The following is a 17,074-nucleotide window of genomic DNA, read 5'->3' on the forward strand; positions in this document are numbered from 1 at the left end:
ACTGTGCTTCATCTATGGATGTATTGTTTGCTCCTGCTACAGTCAACCGCCTCTCTGTACCTACAGGGAATAGTCACAAAGAGTTGAGCAAGACCGAGCACAACAGGGCTCTGGAAATACTCCCTCCACAGCTTCCCAGACAAGGAAATGTGGGCATAATGGGGCCTGTAGGCTGGGGATATCACGTCCAGGGAAAAGGGCAGGTGGCTTCATGCAGTGGAATGGAAAACTCGCTCTGCAGGCTAAAAAGTAAGTGACAGAGCTAAATGATAAAAGGCAGGCAGACAGACAGACAGACAATGGAAAGAGGCTTGGGCTCCAGGGGGACACTGAGGTGGACTATCTTTTTGGGTAAGAGGTTTATCAGAAACATTACCATCAGCACATTAACACAGGCCAGTGGGCAGCTGCATGGCATTAGCTCTGAGGACATTTCAGACTCACAACGCAGAGGAGAGGCCGCTCCTTACAGGTCCCGGAAGAAGGGCGAGGTTCCCTGGAGTCAGGGTGCTTCTGATTCCCTTGTGGGTGACAGAGAAGAGGAGAGGTAGGTGGTGAATTGCCAAGAGAGAATGTGAACTCTGCCTGCAGAGAATGAAGAAGAGGGGCACATCTAGCTGAGGTGTGCCCATTATACTAGTGAGAGATGTGCTTGCTGCCTCTTGTTGCTCTCTGACGTCATCCCAAAGCCTGGCAACTTGAGGTCTGCACACTTCCTTTGGGTAAGTGAGGCCGACACCTGTTATTCTCCTGACATCACAGAACCTGAGGTGTCTGTTAGGGAGTTAAAGCCACCAACAGGCTCTGAAGATGGGGACTGACATTTCCAGAGCAAACAGGCTGCTGCAGGTGAGCTTGGCCTCAGCAGAAGGCTGGTCTGGATTCTAACAGACAGACAACAAGTGATGTCAGATGGCTAGACAGATGATACATAGACAGAGAGACAGACAGAGGATTGATAATGAATAGATGATGGGATGATAGATAGATAGAGATAGATTAGATGGATGGATGGATGAATGGGTGGGTGGATGGGTGGATGGATGGATAGGTAGGTAGATGGATGGATAGATAGATATAGACAATTGATAGATAGATGATGGATGGGTAGATTAGTAATTAATAGGTTATAGATAGGGAGCTGATAGATAATGGGTGAATAGATGACAGACAGATGATGGATAGATTAATGGTAGGTTATAGATAGGTAGATAATAGGTGATAGGAGACAACAGATAAATGGTAGGAAGATCCTCTCATTACACACAAGCCACATATCTGAACTGCTGGAATGTTTAGGACTCAAAGCAGGCTTGCACAGAGGGAAGAGGACAAAGGGTAAGACCGTCATCACCTCTCATGCTCCGACACAGCCTGAGCATTCTGTAAGACTGCAGTCTTTGCCTTGGCTCAGGTGAGCAACCCTCAATCATGCTGGAGCTCCTCTGGGCCAGTTCAGGCTGGTTCTAACTTCTGCTTAGAGAATCCCAAGGAGGGTCTTGATGAAAGGCAGCGAAGATAAACCCGCCCCTTTCATTCACTCATCAAACCCGGACAGGTGACACTTGCTAAATGCCACTCTTCACCTGTGTGCAGTACCTGCATTTGCTGGGCTGTAACCTCCTGGCGGCCCTTCCGGCCTGGCTTACCTTCTCATTGCTGATGCAGTGGCTGAGATTTTGGGTGCTCAAGTCCAGGTGGCCACAATTCAGCCCTCATCATCTCTGCCTCTTCTTCAAAGCTTCAAGGGCTCAGTAGGGACCCTGGGGGCCAGCCCAGGTCCACGATCATCATCACTGAGTGTTCACTGTATACCAGGTCCTATCCACCCCAACACTCCCAACTCTCTGGTAAATGTCACTGTAACCCAATACCTGACGAGAAGCACCATAGAGAAAAGCTTTTATTTCAGCCTAGACTCATAATGGAGGAGGCATGGTGCCTGTAGCTTTGGCATGGCAGTTTGAGGCTGGTCCCATTGTAATGTTAGATGGAAAGTTAGATGGAGTGTCCTCTAAGCCTATCCCTTTGTCCGTCAGACAGGCTTCAGCCTTTCAAGGCTCTGCAACCTCCCGATGTGGTACCACCAGCTAACACATGAGCCTATGGGGCAAACTGCACATTCAAACCACATCATCGATTACCCAAGGCATAGAGACAGTAAGGAACCCAATGAGGGTCACACAGTAACTAAGAGGAGGATCCAACTGTTTACCCACCCAGGTTTCTCCTACTTCCTGCTTGGGACCATCACAGGCTTTCAGTGAAGGTGTGAACAAAGGATTCTGTTGCAATGTTACGCCCTGGAATTTCCCAAGAAGTCTCATGCAGAGAAAAGGAAGAAGCTGAAGCCTGGAACCAAATAGGAGAGGAGAGATAGCCTACCATTCTGACAACGTAGCCCAGACAATGGGTCAGCGATGGATGGGACCACACCCTGAGCAGGATTATTTAGTTATGCATTATTTCTTGTTTTCTCTTTAAACCTAAACCTGTCAGGCCCCCTGGAAGATGGACTTGGGCCAGGAAGTATCACAGCTCCTTTTGTTTCTCTTCCCAGGTGGCCACAGTAAACACATTTTCTCTGCTTTTTGGCTGTTTAATTGGCCCACTGAAGATAAGCATCCAAGCCTAGCTCGCTAGGCCTGCCCAGACTCAACACAGCTAACATTTACTCATGGTGGTGCCTGCCTTGAATTCAGCACCTGCAAGTTGGAAGGCAGAGGGGTGTGTTGTGTGTGTGTGTGTGTGTGTGTGTGTGTGTGTGTGTGTGTGTGTGTGTGTGTACGCGCGTGCGTGAGGGGGGGGAGGGAGGGAGGAGAGAATTTGAGGCTAGTTAGTCTACAAAGTAAACTCCAGGCCAGCAAGGGACCCTGTGAAGACCGTTTTTTTTTTTTTCATGGAGATGTTTCAAATTAAGAATGTTACAACCTGGGGGCTGGGGATTTAGCTCAGTGGTAGAGTGCTTACCTAGGAAGCGCAAGGCCCTGGGTTCGGTCCCCAGCTCCGGAAAAAAAGAACCAAAAAAAAAAAAAAAATGTTACAACCTCAAGGGCCAAGAGGGCACAGGACCAGGTTGGTGATGATGTGCACAGAGCTAAGTGAATTTATCAGGAAAGCAGAAAAAGGCAGAGGAGGGTTTATTAAATACATTGGTCTAGGTGAGGTGGGACGAGCTGTGTACTGGAGAGGAGCTGAGGTGGATCACCTATAGCAGCTGAGGGGCTGTTACTTAGAGTTATCTCACAGGCCATTTGTGTGGGACCCATAGCTGAGTGGATAAGCTAGTCTTGTCAGTTAGAATTTTTTTTTTTTTTTGGTTCTTTTTTTTTCCGGAGCTGGGGACCGAACCCAGGGCCTTGTGCTTCCTAGGTAAGCGCTCTACCACTGAGCTAAATCCCCAGCCCCGTCAGTTAGAATTTTATTATTATTGTGTGTGTATAAGATGAGCGGGGTGGGCATGTCACAGCACACACGTGGAGGTCAGAGGACAACTTGTGGAGTTGATTCTGTTTTTCCAGCTTCACACGAGTTCTCGGGACCAAGTTCAGGTGCCAGGCTTGCGTGACAAGTGTTTTATCCACTGAGCCATCTCACCAGCCCTCACTAATTCTGTTAATACTTTCTTTTAGGTTATTGAGTTACTGGCAACTATTTATGTGGGTTGTTTTTTTTTTTTTTTCATCTAATCATTTTTTTTTTTTTTTCCGGAGCTGGGGACCAAACCCAGGGCCTTGCGTTTGCTAGGCAAGTGCTCTACCACTGAGCTAAATCCCCAAACTCGTTTTTTTTTTTTTGTTACTGTTTCATACATGTTGCCTTGGTTTTTGTACGGCCATGAAAACACCTGTGACACACGTCCTCCAACAAGGCCATTCCTGAACAGTTCCACTAACTGGAGACCAAGCATTTAGACCCATGAGTCTACGATAGGGTCCTTCTCATTCATAGGACCACGCACGGATGGTGGTTAGTCATTCCCATCTCCACCACCCTCCAATGTCCACGGCAGGAAGGAGTGTGGGTGGCAGGTCATTCACTGAAGCACGGGTAACTCAACGAGGGAGTGGGAACTTCAATGAGAATGACCCACCTCCCTGGGGGCCATTACCTTATCTTCCTCAGCGGCACCTTCTGCCACTAGAGCTAGCTGGCAGGGAAGGAGCATCCAGCTTGGTTCCAGCTTGATTTCTGCGTTCCGTAACCATAGGGTCACAGCCTCAGTATCTCACCATCACATTCAGGTGGGCAACTAAGAACTTCCTGACCAATCTGGCATCCCATCCTATCAGACTATTGAGACAATGGGCCCCAAAAAACTGGAATTTCCCCCAGGGATCTCATCCTGAGAGAAGGAAAAGGCTGAAGCCTGCACTGGAGAAGTTGTCCTCCAAAGAAATCACTTGTGAGATCACTTGTGAGACCCCTCGATCAGGACTGCTGATCTAAGCAAGCTTACTAAATCTGAACAGACTCCAATGTTGGATCCTGAAGATGGACTGGAGTGTGTGTAGCGGGTGCTACTGGACCTCTTCCCGAAGTGGCCATGTTGAATGTATCTCCTCCTTCTGGTTTTCTAATTGTCTGATTGCCGGTGTGGGGGACAGGAGCTGTAAGCACCCTGCTTTGGCCCTAAGGGCCTTTAGTACAACTTGCATGCAGATGCAGGCACCATGGATGTTTGGTTAATACTTGGTGTCAAAGTCCTTCACTTCTCTGAGCCAGCTTCCTTGTATTTCAAACATGGAGCAGTGATAAAGTTAATGAGTTGGGACAACCCCTGGCATACAGTGGTGTTCAATTAAGGGTAGCAGTTTTCGTTACAGTTGTCACAGAACTTGGCAACTTTTTTTTTTTAACTTTTAAGTATAAATATTAATTACCATCCAAAGGTTAGATACGCAGCCTGCCACTCGACAAAGTTCAGGTTTAGATCAAAGCAGACAAGCAGGTAAAACGAGGCCATGAGGGACTGCTGGGTATGCTCCAGCTCGGCTGCGTGCATGGTCAAAGCAGGCTGACCCGTGCTGTGTTCTGTTCATTTGGGACCTAAAGTGTTAGATAATTAACATTCAGAGCCAGTGGCATTTTACAGATCTCATGGTGGGAATTAGAAACTGAGGTTGTTTAGAAAACGCTTACATTCACGTATGTATTTATTTATATAGTATATACACACACCCATGCACCATCTATGCGTGTATGCCATGGCATGTATGCAGAGGTTAAAGGATGATTTGTGGAAATTGGCTCTGTCATGTGGGGGCCAGGGATCAAACCTGCACCCACCAGCCATCTTGCTGCCCAAGACTGATCTTTTTTTTTTTTTTTTTTTTTCTTTTCTTTTTTTCGGAGCTGGGGACCGAACCCAGGGCCTTGTGCTTCCTAGGCAAGCACTCAACCACTGAGCTAAATCCCCAACCCCAAGACTGATCATTTTTAAGTACGCAGTGGACCAACCCAGTAAGGAAACCACTTGTCTTATACATTCTTTTTTTTTTTTTTTTTTTTTTTTTTTTCCGGAGCTGGGGACCGAACCCAGGGCCTTGAGCTTGCTAGGCAAGCGCTCTACCACTGAGCTAAATCCCCAACCCCGTCTTATACATTCTTAGTCCAGCATTACTTGTCCATTCAAGGGACATTTGCCTGTCAATGACCAGTTCCCAACCACGATGAGAGCCACCCTTAGTGCCTAAGGATCCCTTAACTACTGCCTCATTCCTCCTCCAGAAGAGTCTTTAACTGCCATTAGGGAGCAGGGATAGCCAGGGTGACAGAAAGGGCTGGCAGCTGGTAAGACCCTCTAGGTCCTGGAGACTAGGGGATTGAACTTGGGGTCCACATAGAATTTGGGAGGTATTATCATAGTGGGTTCCTTTTCTAAAACAATCTGGAGTTAATTTGTTCAAATTGAGAAAAAGTGAACTGTCAGGTTGCTCAGTGTGAAACAGGAGCAATAGAACAGGAGTCAGTCAGAGCCTAGGAAAGGGAGGAGCTGTGAGAAATCTGGCCAGAGGCTTTTTTCCTGGTCAAACTTGGGCCTGTAGCTGTAATGTGAGAACAGTTGACTAGGAAGTCATTATCCTATTTTTAGGAAGGAAGAAATCCCAGTACTGGAAGGAGCTAGAAGGAGCCAGCAGGTCATAGAAGACAGAGTGAGTCAACTAGAAAACCCACAGGCTAAAAATTAACCTCAAACCACACATCAAAATCCCCAGGCCGAGGAGGTAAAAGTCTGAGATGAAGCAGGTGAGCAGGCCAGGAACCAAACCACAACTGCATGTCCTCCTCACAGGCCACTCCTTCACCCACCAACAGCTGTGCTGCTCCATGAGAGTTCTAGAGGGCCCAGCCAGGGCAGAGGGAGAGAGCAGGGTACCACTGGCAAGCAGGTGCCCTGGGAAGAGGCTGCAGTCACCTCTCTGCAGGGACGAGCGGGTCTGGCCATGGGCTGAGAGGGCGAGGTGCTTAGAAACCATTTTGGAGACAAAGTGTAGCTTAGAGCAGAAGTGGACCCAGCACACCCTCAGCAGTCTCTGTGGGGTTCTTAAAGAATGGTGAAATGGAGAGCTAAGCTGTTGATGGTCACCAAAACCACCTGAGTCTTACATCCAAGAATAACGGAATTCAGATGTATAAACAGACAATGTAAGAAAACAAGAGTGGGAGATACTTCAGGGGATAGAGCCCAGAGGCCTTTCACTGAGATCTTCAATGAAATTGGCCACTCTGAGCAAATGGAGGGGCAAGCTAGAAGTCAACATACCTTATGCTATTTCCTGGCTCAAACAGCCCACGGGAGGTAGAGTTACTTCTACATCCAGTGGACTAACTCGAGATTCATTAGGGGTCCCCACTCTCACACCTACTTGGCTGGGCATGGGGGTGGGGACTTGGAGCAAAGAAGAGATTGAAAGCCAAGTGGCGATGGCTGAACTGTTTTACCTCTACAGTCACTCATGGTGCTCGGTAACACCCTGTGTTCTTGATGACGCAAACGCATCATTTATAACACGTTTGTCAAAGGATGCCACCAGTCACTATAAATTAAAAACTCCCACTTCTCCCACCACCATGACCACCCCCTACCCTTGGCCCATCCTGGGCAAGTCTGGATCCCACTATGTAGTCCAGACTGGCCTTTAACTCTTAACACACCTGCCTCAAACTCTTGGGTGATAAAATTACAATATGTGCCACCATGTCCAACCTGTCTTTTCTGTTACAGAATTTCAGAGTTCAAATTCACACCACCTCTGGCTGCCAAGCTTACTCTGGGAAACTCTGAAATGAGAAAATTAGTCGCAGAGGTTTACTGTGAGAGGGGAAGTAAGTGGGCGAGATCGGTCTTCCTTGCTCGTCGTCCCATGGCTCTCAGCACCATGGCACTTTAACCATAAACACAGGCCACCTCTAGGACCTGTCTGCTCTAGCACAATGCTCTAGACATTGTGTGTCCGAGTGTGAACCTGCATGCCCTTCCTATTCTGATACCTCTGGGAAAGCTTCTCCATGCTCTTGGCTCTCTGATACCCCTATGGCAGCTGGAGTCTACTTTGTGCTACTCTAGAGCAGATGTTGAGGTCTGTTAGTTCTCTACCCTGAGGCAATCTTTCATCATTCATCCTCCTTTACCCCCATCCTGTCAATGTGACTGCTTCCTGGATGACACCTAGAGGATCAGAGGGCTGGCACCTCAGTGGCCAGAGCAAGCCAGGAAATTTCCTACCTGTAAGTGCTGGGAAGTACATCCCTCAAACAACATCCACTGTGACCTGTCCTCCCTTACAGATAAAGGTGAAGTCTAAAGAGCCAGCAGGACCTACACACCCAAGACCAATACAAAGTGCTACCCTTATTCAAAGTGAAGTGCCAGTGACCTCCATGCTCTCTAAACGGAGCATGAGAAAAGTCAAAGAACAGAAGGACAGTCACAGCTGAGGCTTCTGCACAGAACTGAATTCCCAACCACACCCCAGCCTCCTCATATGGGGACACCATGTTCCCAAAGCTCTTCCAGCAGCTGTCAGGAAGCTATGTCCCAGCCCTACCTATTTATTTGTGAAGTGTGGGATTCTTTTCTTCCTTCCAGGACAAGAAAGGCAAAGATGTATTTATGGGCATTAACACTCTGGGGTCAGTCCTGTTCCATGACACAAGGAAGATGGACAGAATTACAAACTTCAGAGGCTGGAGAGATAGCTCAGTGATGAAATGCATCCACTGCTGTTGCGAAGAACCTGGGTTCAATTCCCAGCACTTACATGGTGGCTCACAAACAGCTTCAACTCCAGTTTTAGGAGATCCAATGCCCTCTTCTGAACTCTGCTTCAAAACAGAAATCTAAACTTGAAACCTTAAGTCAGACAGTTTTTAGTCCTTCTGTGCCCCAACCCCCACCCCCGCCCCCGACTCCCAACCCCTACCCCTGCCCCAACTTCATCACTCAGTGTGACTTATTACATCTTTGTCTGAGAATTGGCTGTACTTTGAAGAGAGCAGAAGGGACTGCAGAGCCTCTGATGAAGGCTGTGAGCCTCACTACTATTTCAACTAAGTGACTGTGCATCACGAACTTGCAGGGCTTCTGAGGCCCCACAGGAGTAAGAACTGCCTCACCAGATGAAGCACTGTATGCAGAGCTCAGATGCTGAAGGGAAAAAGTAGCCCAGGAACTCAGGTCTTCGGTGGCTGTCCATTCCAGCTACAGAACAACCATCCACATACAGAGGTTTAAAAATCAAACATGAGGTTTTATTCTTTGTTTAGTTGCAGAAAATAAATACAGCCACATACACTATATGCCCTTTATAAAAGCGTTTCTAAAAAGATCATGTATTGGAACCAACAGTACCTTTCTGACTGTAGGCAGTAGACAGCAGATCATTTTACTTAACTTTTTGAACAGTTGGATCAAGCAACTTTAAAAAAAGGCTGAGCTTAAAAATCTCACTCAAGTGTATTATTTAAAATGGTTACACTAAAAACAATCAGGTTTTAACTTCTTTTATTTAAGAGGAGGTCTTTCTGTTATAAAAATTATCCCCCAAACTCACAAAAACCTAAACCAACATTAAGAAAGCTGGTCCTTGTACCTTCACAGGAATCAATCAGGAAGATGTCAGGAAGGGAGGGTCAAGTATCTAGCTGGGCATGGGCCTTCCAGCATATATGCTGGGCCTCCCACTTGACCTGTGGGAGTTCTGCCATAGGAGAACTGTTCAGTCATCTAAGCCTATGTTTCTGAAAAGGTAGGACATGGACTCCCCGTTGTGAATTCGGCGGATGGCTTCTGAGAGGATCATGCTGATGTCCACAGTCTTGATCTTGGGGCACTGCAACTTCTGGATTTCATGTGGGATCGTGTTAGTGACCACCACCTGTGCATCATAAGAAATAAAAGCGTCAGATGCCAAGCAGCCTCAGGACTGGGGTGTAACTCATGGTAAAGTGTTCGTTGGTGTGTGAACATCTAGGTTCAGGGCTAGTACTACAAACAGAACAAATACAACAGAACAGAGCAAAGCCAAATCTGAAAAACAGGAAGAAAAAAATAAAACCACCCAGTCAGCCAGTGTCATGGCTTTGTTTGAAAAGTGTACTGCAGCCTGGAGCCCCTGAGGCTCACCCTATGAGAGGCCTGCTGTCATCTCCACAGCTTTGGTTTCCATCAGGAAAAGCTGCTGTAGCTTTAAGATCTGATAACCTCAGGGTTGGGGATTTAGCTCAGTGGTAGAGGCCTTGCCTAGGAAGCGCAAGGCCCTGGGTTCGGTCCCCAGTTCCGAAAAAAAGAACCAAAAAAAAAAAAAAAAAAATCTGATAACCTCACACTCCTTAGAGCAGTTATAGCCCAAAGACACTTACAAATGTTGGTGAGACCTGGAGAAAATGGAACCCCTGTTCACTGCTGGTGGGGCTGGATTTGGGTCTCTTCTTCATAGCTTCAGTGAAAACTAACTCTTGAAAATTGTCCTCTGACCTCTATATGATGTGTACATTTATATATACGCATCACGCACACAAAATAGATGAGTTATTAGGAAGTTAGGAAGAGGCAGCATGTTGAGGCACACTTCATTATAGACCACAGTGTGACATGGGCACACGGACAAATTCAAAGAGAGAGAAAGCAACGAGGGACTAGGAGGGAGTGTGTAGTTAATAGCTCACAGGGGACATTTTCTCTTAAACCAGTTGGGTGCCCAGCATACAGTCAAAGCTGAATCAGGCCTTACCTCACTCAAATGGGAAAGCCACAGTTAATGAAATGCAAGCACAAGCACTTTTCATGCATTCCTCTTCTTTTTAATTTTTTTTGAGACACAGTCCCACTCTGTAGCCCAGACTGATGCTGAACTAATGGCAAGACTCCTGTGTCAGCATCTCCAATGCTACCCAATTGGCTTGCATCTTTTATTCTAAGCTAAAATGAGCTTATAATTGTTCCTGCTCTGCTGTTAAGGATCCAGACCCCCCCATGTCAGCCCTGCTACCTCATCAATGGCAGACTCTTCAATCAGCCGGGGAGCATCAGAGGATAACAAGCCGTGAGTTGCCATCACAAAGATCTTATATGCACCTCTTTCCTTTAGGGTCTCTGCTGCAGCAAGAAAGCTGTCCACATCATCAATAATGTCATCCTATCAAATCAAAGACCATACAAAAGGCACATCAACACTTGCCTTATTATCTTATTATGTTGTTCAGGGTGTCCTGAATACCTGGGCTCAAGTGATTCTCCCCTACTTAGTCTCCTGAGTAGCAGGGAATACACACAAGCCCATACTACTCTGCCTGGCTAAGAAATGTCTTTGAAAACGTCTCACTTATACATATTTATTTGTGTATATGTATGTGTATGGGTGTACAAGAACCACAACCCATGTATGAAGGTCTGTAAAAATAGTACATTGAGGAGGCTGGAGAGATGGAGCACTGACTGCTCTTCCTGAGTTCAATTCCCAGCAACCACATGGTGGCTCACAACCATCTGTAATGGGATCCAATGACCTCTTCTGGTGCATCTGAAGAGAGTCACAGTGTACTCAAGTACATAAAATAAATAAATAAAAATAAAGTATAATGAAAGCTGAGCATGGTGGTTACATCTTTAATCCCAGAACTCAAGAGGCAGAGGTAGGTAGGGAGATCAAAACTTTATGTTCAAGGCCAGCCTGGGGGAAAAAAAAATGTATAATGGACACCAGTCAGTTTAACAGTTCTTTTCTACTAATTATTTTTGTTTATTTATTCCTGTATTATGAGTGTGCTGTCTGTGTGCACGCCATAGCATGCATGTATTACTATTATACCAAGGACAGCGTGAGGAGGAAAGGGTTTACTTCAGTTTTCAGTTCTACAACACAGTTCATCACTGAGGGACGCAGGGCAGAAACCTGGAAGCAGGAGCTGAGGCAGAGGCCACAGAAGTGCTGCGGACCAGCTTGCTCCTTATGGCTGGCTCAGGCTGCTTTATCATAGACTCAGGATCACCTGCCCCAGGATGGCACCACTCACAGTGGGCTGGGCCCTTTCACATTAAATCACTAATTAAGAAAATGCACTACAAGTTTGCTCACAGGCCAATGTAGTGGGGGCATTTTCTCAATTGTGGCTTCCTCTTCTAAAATGACCCTAGCCTGTGTCAAGCTAATATAAAAGCGAGCCAGCATAGAGTGGAAACCTGGTCGAGAGTCTGCAGGACCTCCCTGCACAGTATCTCACACTTCTTGTAAACCTGTAACTACTCCAAAATAAAATGCTGGTTTATAAACTTTTTGAGTTTCCATGTGTCTGACTACAGGTACCATTCCTCATGGCCCACCTTGTATGAGGTGGGGTCTCTACTGCTGCATGTGCTGCCTCATGATTTCTGGGACTTTTGTCTCTCCCTGCCATCTCATTGCAGACGAACTGAGATTACAGATGCACTACCCGACTTTATGAGGGATTCAAGTTCAGGTGTTCATGTTGTGAAATCAGCAGCTTGAGCCATCTTTCTAGCCCTTAAAAAACTTATTTATTGTTAGTGTGCACATGTGCATGTGTGAAAGCGTGTGTACATATGCCATAGCATGTATGTGGAGGAGGTCAGAGGACAATCTGTGGCAGTCCTCTTTTTAACTGGCATGAGCTCCGGGGACTCTGGTCATCAGGCTTGGTGACAAGCACCTTTACTTGCTGAACCATCTCAACAGCCGATCCCTGTTTGGTTTTTAAAAGCATATCTAACCTAATTCTAACACTACAGACCTGAATTCTCAGCTACTGAAGAGGCCGTAGCGGGAAGCTGAAGGTGAGCTGAAGTTCTGACTGAAATGAAGAACTAGTTTAAGACCATCCTCAGCAACTGTCTCAAAATAAAGAGGGCTGGAGACGTAGCTCAATGTAGATACTTGCCCAGTACCCACAGAGCCCTGGGTTCAACCATCAGGATTAGAGGAAAAAGAAAGCACAGCTGATATGGAGAACAAAGTCTGCAGTCACTGTGCTGGATCTGCACCTTCCGCCACTACCTTGTGTCCTGAAATAAACTAGCAGGCAGCTTAATTCTGGGATGACATGGGGGATCCCTGAAAAGGGTACAAAAATCACCAAACAACAGTTAAAAATACAAGGTACCTATGATGGGATGATGGGGTGTGGGAGCCTGTTACAATACGTTCAAACCCAGTTACTCCAGCTATCTTTTAGAAACTCTTGTGCATGTGACACACCAGAAAACGGTATATGGTTCAAAGCAGTATTATTGGGAATTCAGAAAAATTGAAAACTGTCCAATCTGAAGAACAGATGCATCAGCTATATGGTATCATGACACACTATCTAGTAGTGAAGACCAAAACAGTCTTCACTGCATCCCAAGTACACATGACATGGCACCACTACGTGGATCAACCACAGCATGGCCCAAAAGTCACCGTGTGCACAGACACATTACTTATACATTCAAGTCTTTATTTTTTTTTATAGATGTGTACAAGTGTTTTGCCTGTGTGTAATGGATTCCTTAGAACTAGAGTTATAGACAGTTTTAAGACCATGTGGGTGGTGGGAACCAAATCTGGGTCCTCTGCAGGAACAGCAAATGCTTTTAATCACTGAGCAGGCTGTCCAACCCCAATGCCCAAATGTCCTTTACATTTAAAAGCAGAAAGCATTCTTGGTAGACTGTAAAGTTCAGTTATATCATGAACTTCACTCTCAGGCTAATGACAGGCTCTGGCAGGAGAAAGAGAGCAGGGAAAGCTAGGAAGGCCCACGGCCCCTGGCTCTCTGTCCAGGGAAGCAGTGAGTTACAGCTGCCTGACCCATTCTTCAGTGTTTCATTTAGAATGCGTGCATGGAATGATGTGAGCTTTGGGTTTTGTGATGTTAGGGACCAAATCCAAGGCTTTATTCAACTACGACCCTAACTGCCAATCTGTTAAAACCATAGTCAACTTTGTCCTTCACTTTAACTAACCATAAAAAACAATTTCCCAAAATATGGAAACCAACAGCTGTACCATATTCATGTAACTATATAGAAACTACTATTTTTCTTAAACCATTAATTTTTCTGTTTGGGGCCAAAGTTAACATCTAGCACAAGGCACCAACGAACATGATACTTAGCCCCCTGACCCAGTCTTTATGCACACAATTACAGGTAAGTCAACAGAGGGACGGTGGTAACAATAAAGAACTACGTACCACGATGATGGCAATTCTTCCTCCAACATCACCAACAACTGTGATTGGGGGCTTTTCTTTAGGAATCAGCACTGGTCAGAATGAAACACACACCTCAGTGCCTATGCTCAAAGGTAGAACAAAGACTTAAAAGGCTTTAAGTAGTTAATGTCGCCAGTTATGGTGGCATGTGTCTTTAATCCCAGCACTCAGGAGGCAGACACAGACATATCTCTGGGTTTGAAGTCAGCCTGGTCTATGTAGTGAGTTCCAGGACAGTCAGGGCTACACAGAGAAATCCTGTCTCAAAAAAAACAAACAAACGAAACACCCCCAGTCCCCAAAACAAACAAAACCCTCAAAGAACCCAAAACAACAAAAAAGAATTTAATGTCTTATAAAAAACAAAAACAAAAAACTTTCCAGTACTTAGAAGGGAAAGGAACTTCCTCAATTAGGATGGACAAGTATAAAATTCCCAGGTAACATGACACCCAACAGTATTGCCTAAAAGTAGGAACAAGTCAAGGGCATCCCCATGTAGCGATGCTGCCCCATATGGCATTGGGTATGTGAGCCGAGAAGAGAACAAAAGGCACCGCATCGTCGGGATTAGCAGGGGAGCCATGCAGACTACTTAGCAAGACAGACAGGTGTGTGCTCTGACTTTATTTATTGGCGTTCCAGGTTTTCTTTCGTTCTAAGCCGTTTTAAATATTTAGAGAGGTGAAGTTAGCTGTGCAGACATGTACCCAAAAGAATAAAATACTTTGAAATACATTTAACATTAATTGGCCAGACTTACCCTATGCTAACTACATAAAACTTTCCCAGCACTTTGCATTCCAAATAACACAATGCTGACCAGCTTTGTGAACAAAAAAGCCCCTGCCCACGCCAGCTGAGATACACGCACTGGACAGAGGCATGCAGCTCCCAGTGGCAACGCACATGAATCCAAATAGCTGGCCATTTTCCTGGTCTTCCCTAAATTTGGGTCCTATGATTCAAAGGCTAACAGTTATTTTAATTCAACCAGGAAGGGAATTATCAGCTTTTGCCAACTCAAAAAGTTAAAAGGGAGGATATGAAGATGGTTTCATGAGTAAATTATCAAATGAGGACCAAGTTTGGGTTCCCAGTACCTCTGTTAAAAAAAAAAATCTGGGGGGTTGGGGATTTAGCTCAGTGGTAGAGTGCTTGCCTAGCAAGCACAAGGCCCTGGGTTCGGTCCCCAGGTCCGGAAAAAAAAAAGAAAAAAAAAAATTCTGGGTGTAGCTCTGTGTTTTTATAATCTCCAAGCTGAAATAATATGAGCTCCAGACCAGTGAGAAACCTTGTCTCAAGAACAAATAAAAAGGCAAAGAGCTGAGAAAAATATCTAACGTGGACTCTGACCTCCATGTGTATGTGTGTCTGAAAACACACATGTGTATGTGACTACACACACCAAAGAGAACCCATGGGCTGCAGAGGTGGCTCTGTGGTTAAGAGCACTTGCTGCTCTTCCAAAGGACCTGAGTTTGGTTCCCAGTACTAATACCAGGTGGCTCTCAATATCCTGGGACTCAAGCTCTAGGGCATCTGACATCATCTTCTGTCATCTGTGAGTATTTGTACACATGCAGCATGTAACAAAAGATAATAATAATAATAATAATAATAATTCATATTAAAATATCCCCTCCACAAATCAAGCAGCCCAGAGAATAGTGGCAAATAGGTACTTGTGGATTCTTACTTGGGATCTCCAGGCTGGGGTGGATGGCAGCTACACTCCTGACCATTGGTGGGGAGTGCCGGCCATCCACCAAGTCAGACTCAGCATCCTGTGCTTCTCCATGGATCACTGCGATCCCCAGGCGTAGACGCTCTGCAAAAGATTGTGCCCTGCAAAGAACATTAGACACAAATCAAAAACCAGGAGGCAGCCTGCCAATGTCCAGGCAAAACACTAAAGAACATAAGCAAAATGTTTCTCCCAAAGGAGTAATTTCAACAGAGAATGACCACCTGGTGGTAGTGGTGCACACCTTTAATCACAGGACTTCAGAGGCAGGTGGATCTCAGAGTTTGAGGCCAGCCTTGTCTACAGAATGTGTTATAGGATAGCCAGGGTTACACAGAAAGACAAACAAACAAACAAACCAAATATAAACCAAACCCAACCAACCAAACCAACAAACCAAAACAAAAAACCAACACAAACAAAAACAAAAGAGAATGACCACTTCAGACTCAGGGAGAATGAGTGTAGAGCCCACAGGTGAGCATCTCTCATCAGCCAAACAGAACCTAAGTTCTGTTGTTGTAAAAATATAAAAAACAAAAAGAGTATGGCTGTCTTTTACCTAGCTAGGTCCGGCACCTCAGTGCCCCAAGATATCTGCTGGATATCTTAATTCTCAGTCAGCAAAGCGTCTCACCCGCTCCACTCCATCCCGTATCACACTGCCAAAGGCCTCTCTCTGAGCCGTCAGCAATCTCTCTCCCTATCTAGTTCCCAAGGCAGGTTTCCATGCCAGAAACACATCCCAACTCTGAGGCAACCCAGACCAGCTGCCACACACTCCATTACACTTAAATCTACACATGAAAGACCACACAACACAATGACCTTAGACCCAATTGGTAAGATGTAATTGCCCACCTAAACATACAAAGCCCAGTACCATCCATCCCTTAAGAACATTAACAACAACCTGTAAATACACAGAGCAGAATTTTTTTTAAAAGATTTATTTATTATTTATAAGTACACTGTAGCTGTCTTCAGACACAACAGAAGAGGGCATCAGATCTCATTATGGATGGTTGTGAGCCACCATGTGGTTGCTGGGATTTGAACTCAGGACCTCCGGAAGAGCAGTCGGTGCTCTTAACCACTGAGCCATCTCTCCAGCCCCACAGAGTGGAATCTTAACATCACCTGCCATGGCTTCTCTCCCTCTCCCTACTATCTCTTCTTTTTCTTTCTGTTCTAGTCTCCTCCTCTTCCTTCAAACTTCTCTCCCGCCCATCCTTCCTTTCATCCAATGACAGGCCTCCTTCTATCCTGTACCTGCCCCTCACCTGTATTTTACAAATTCAATGGGGAGAAGGTTCTGGTGAAGTCACTGAGTACAGACTAGGCAGTTGTCCTTGGGGCAGTGGAATTAGCATCAAAATACAGATAACTCCAGGGCAAACCACATCGAAGTTCTGATTAAGGAATTTTGCTGCAGCACGAAGTTGCTAATGCTATCTTTGAAACTTCATGGAGAATCAACCATGTGAAACACCGCCCATTAAAGACTCATTAAGGTATTACATATTAACTTTTTAAAGCTTTACAAAGAAACTTCATACTCCAAGCACACAACTTCATTACCTCTGAAAGATCTTTATACATTCATCAGAT

General features: G+C 45.6%; 2 protein-coding genes across 52 annotated transcripts in view; both read right to left on the reverse strand.

Annotated features, from left to right (window-relative positions):
* The window catches only part of Slc5a10 (solute carrier family 5 member 10), a 50,343-nt gene extending 49,708 nt beyond the window's left edge, over nt 1-635 (reverse strand). For both annotated transcript variants that reach the window (XM_087571797.1, XM_087571799.1), the window contains exon 1: nt 445-635. The gene's annotated coding sequence lies outside the window, so the exon portion shown is untranslated. The remainder of the gene's footprint in view (nt 1-444) is intronic.
* An 8,097-nt stretch (nt 636-8,732) lies between these two features.
* Prpsap2 (phosphoribosyl pyrophosphate synthetase-associated protein 2) overlaps nt 8,733-17,074 on the reverse strand; it is a 35,058-nt gene continuing 26,716 nt past the window's right edge. For 19 of the 50 annotated variants that reach the window (XM_087569448.1, XM_087569465.1, XM_087569442.1 and 16 more), the window contains 4 exons: nt 15,416-15,564; nt 13,696-13,766; nt 10,494-10,640; nt 8,733-9,380 (listed from right to left, as the gene is read on the reverse strand). In XM_087569448.1, the coding sequence (XP_087425574.1) occupies nt 9,222-9,380; nt 10,494-10,640; nt 13,696-13,766; nt 15,416-15,564 (526 nt within the window). In that variant the 3' untranslated portion in view covers nt 8,733-9,221. Of the gene's footprint in view, nt 9,381-10,493; nt 10,641-13,695; nt 13,797-15,415; nt 15,565-17,074 lie in introns of all 50 variants that reach the window. The other 31 variants (XM_087569470.1, XM_087569458.1, XM_087569469.1 and 28 more) reach the window with 5 other exon arrangements.

The sequence above is a fragment of the Rattus norvegicus genome, chromosome 10 (assembly GCF_021556685.1).
Source record: "Rattus norvegicus strain SHRSP/BbbUtx chromosome 10, alternate assembly SHRSP_T2T, whole genome shotgun sequence".
Classification (NCBI taxonomy): domain Eukaryota; kingdom Metazoa; phylum Chordata; class Mammalia; order Rodentia; family Muridae; genus Rattus; species Rattus norvegicus.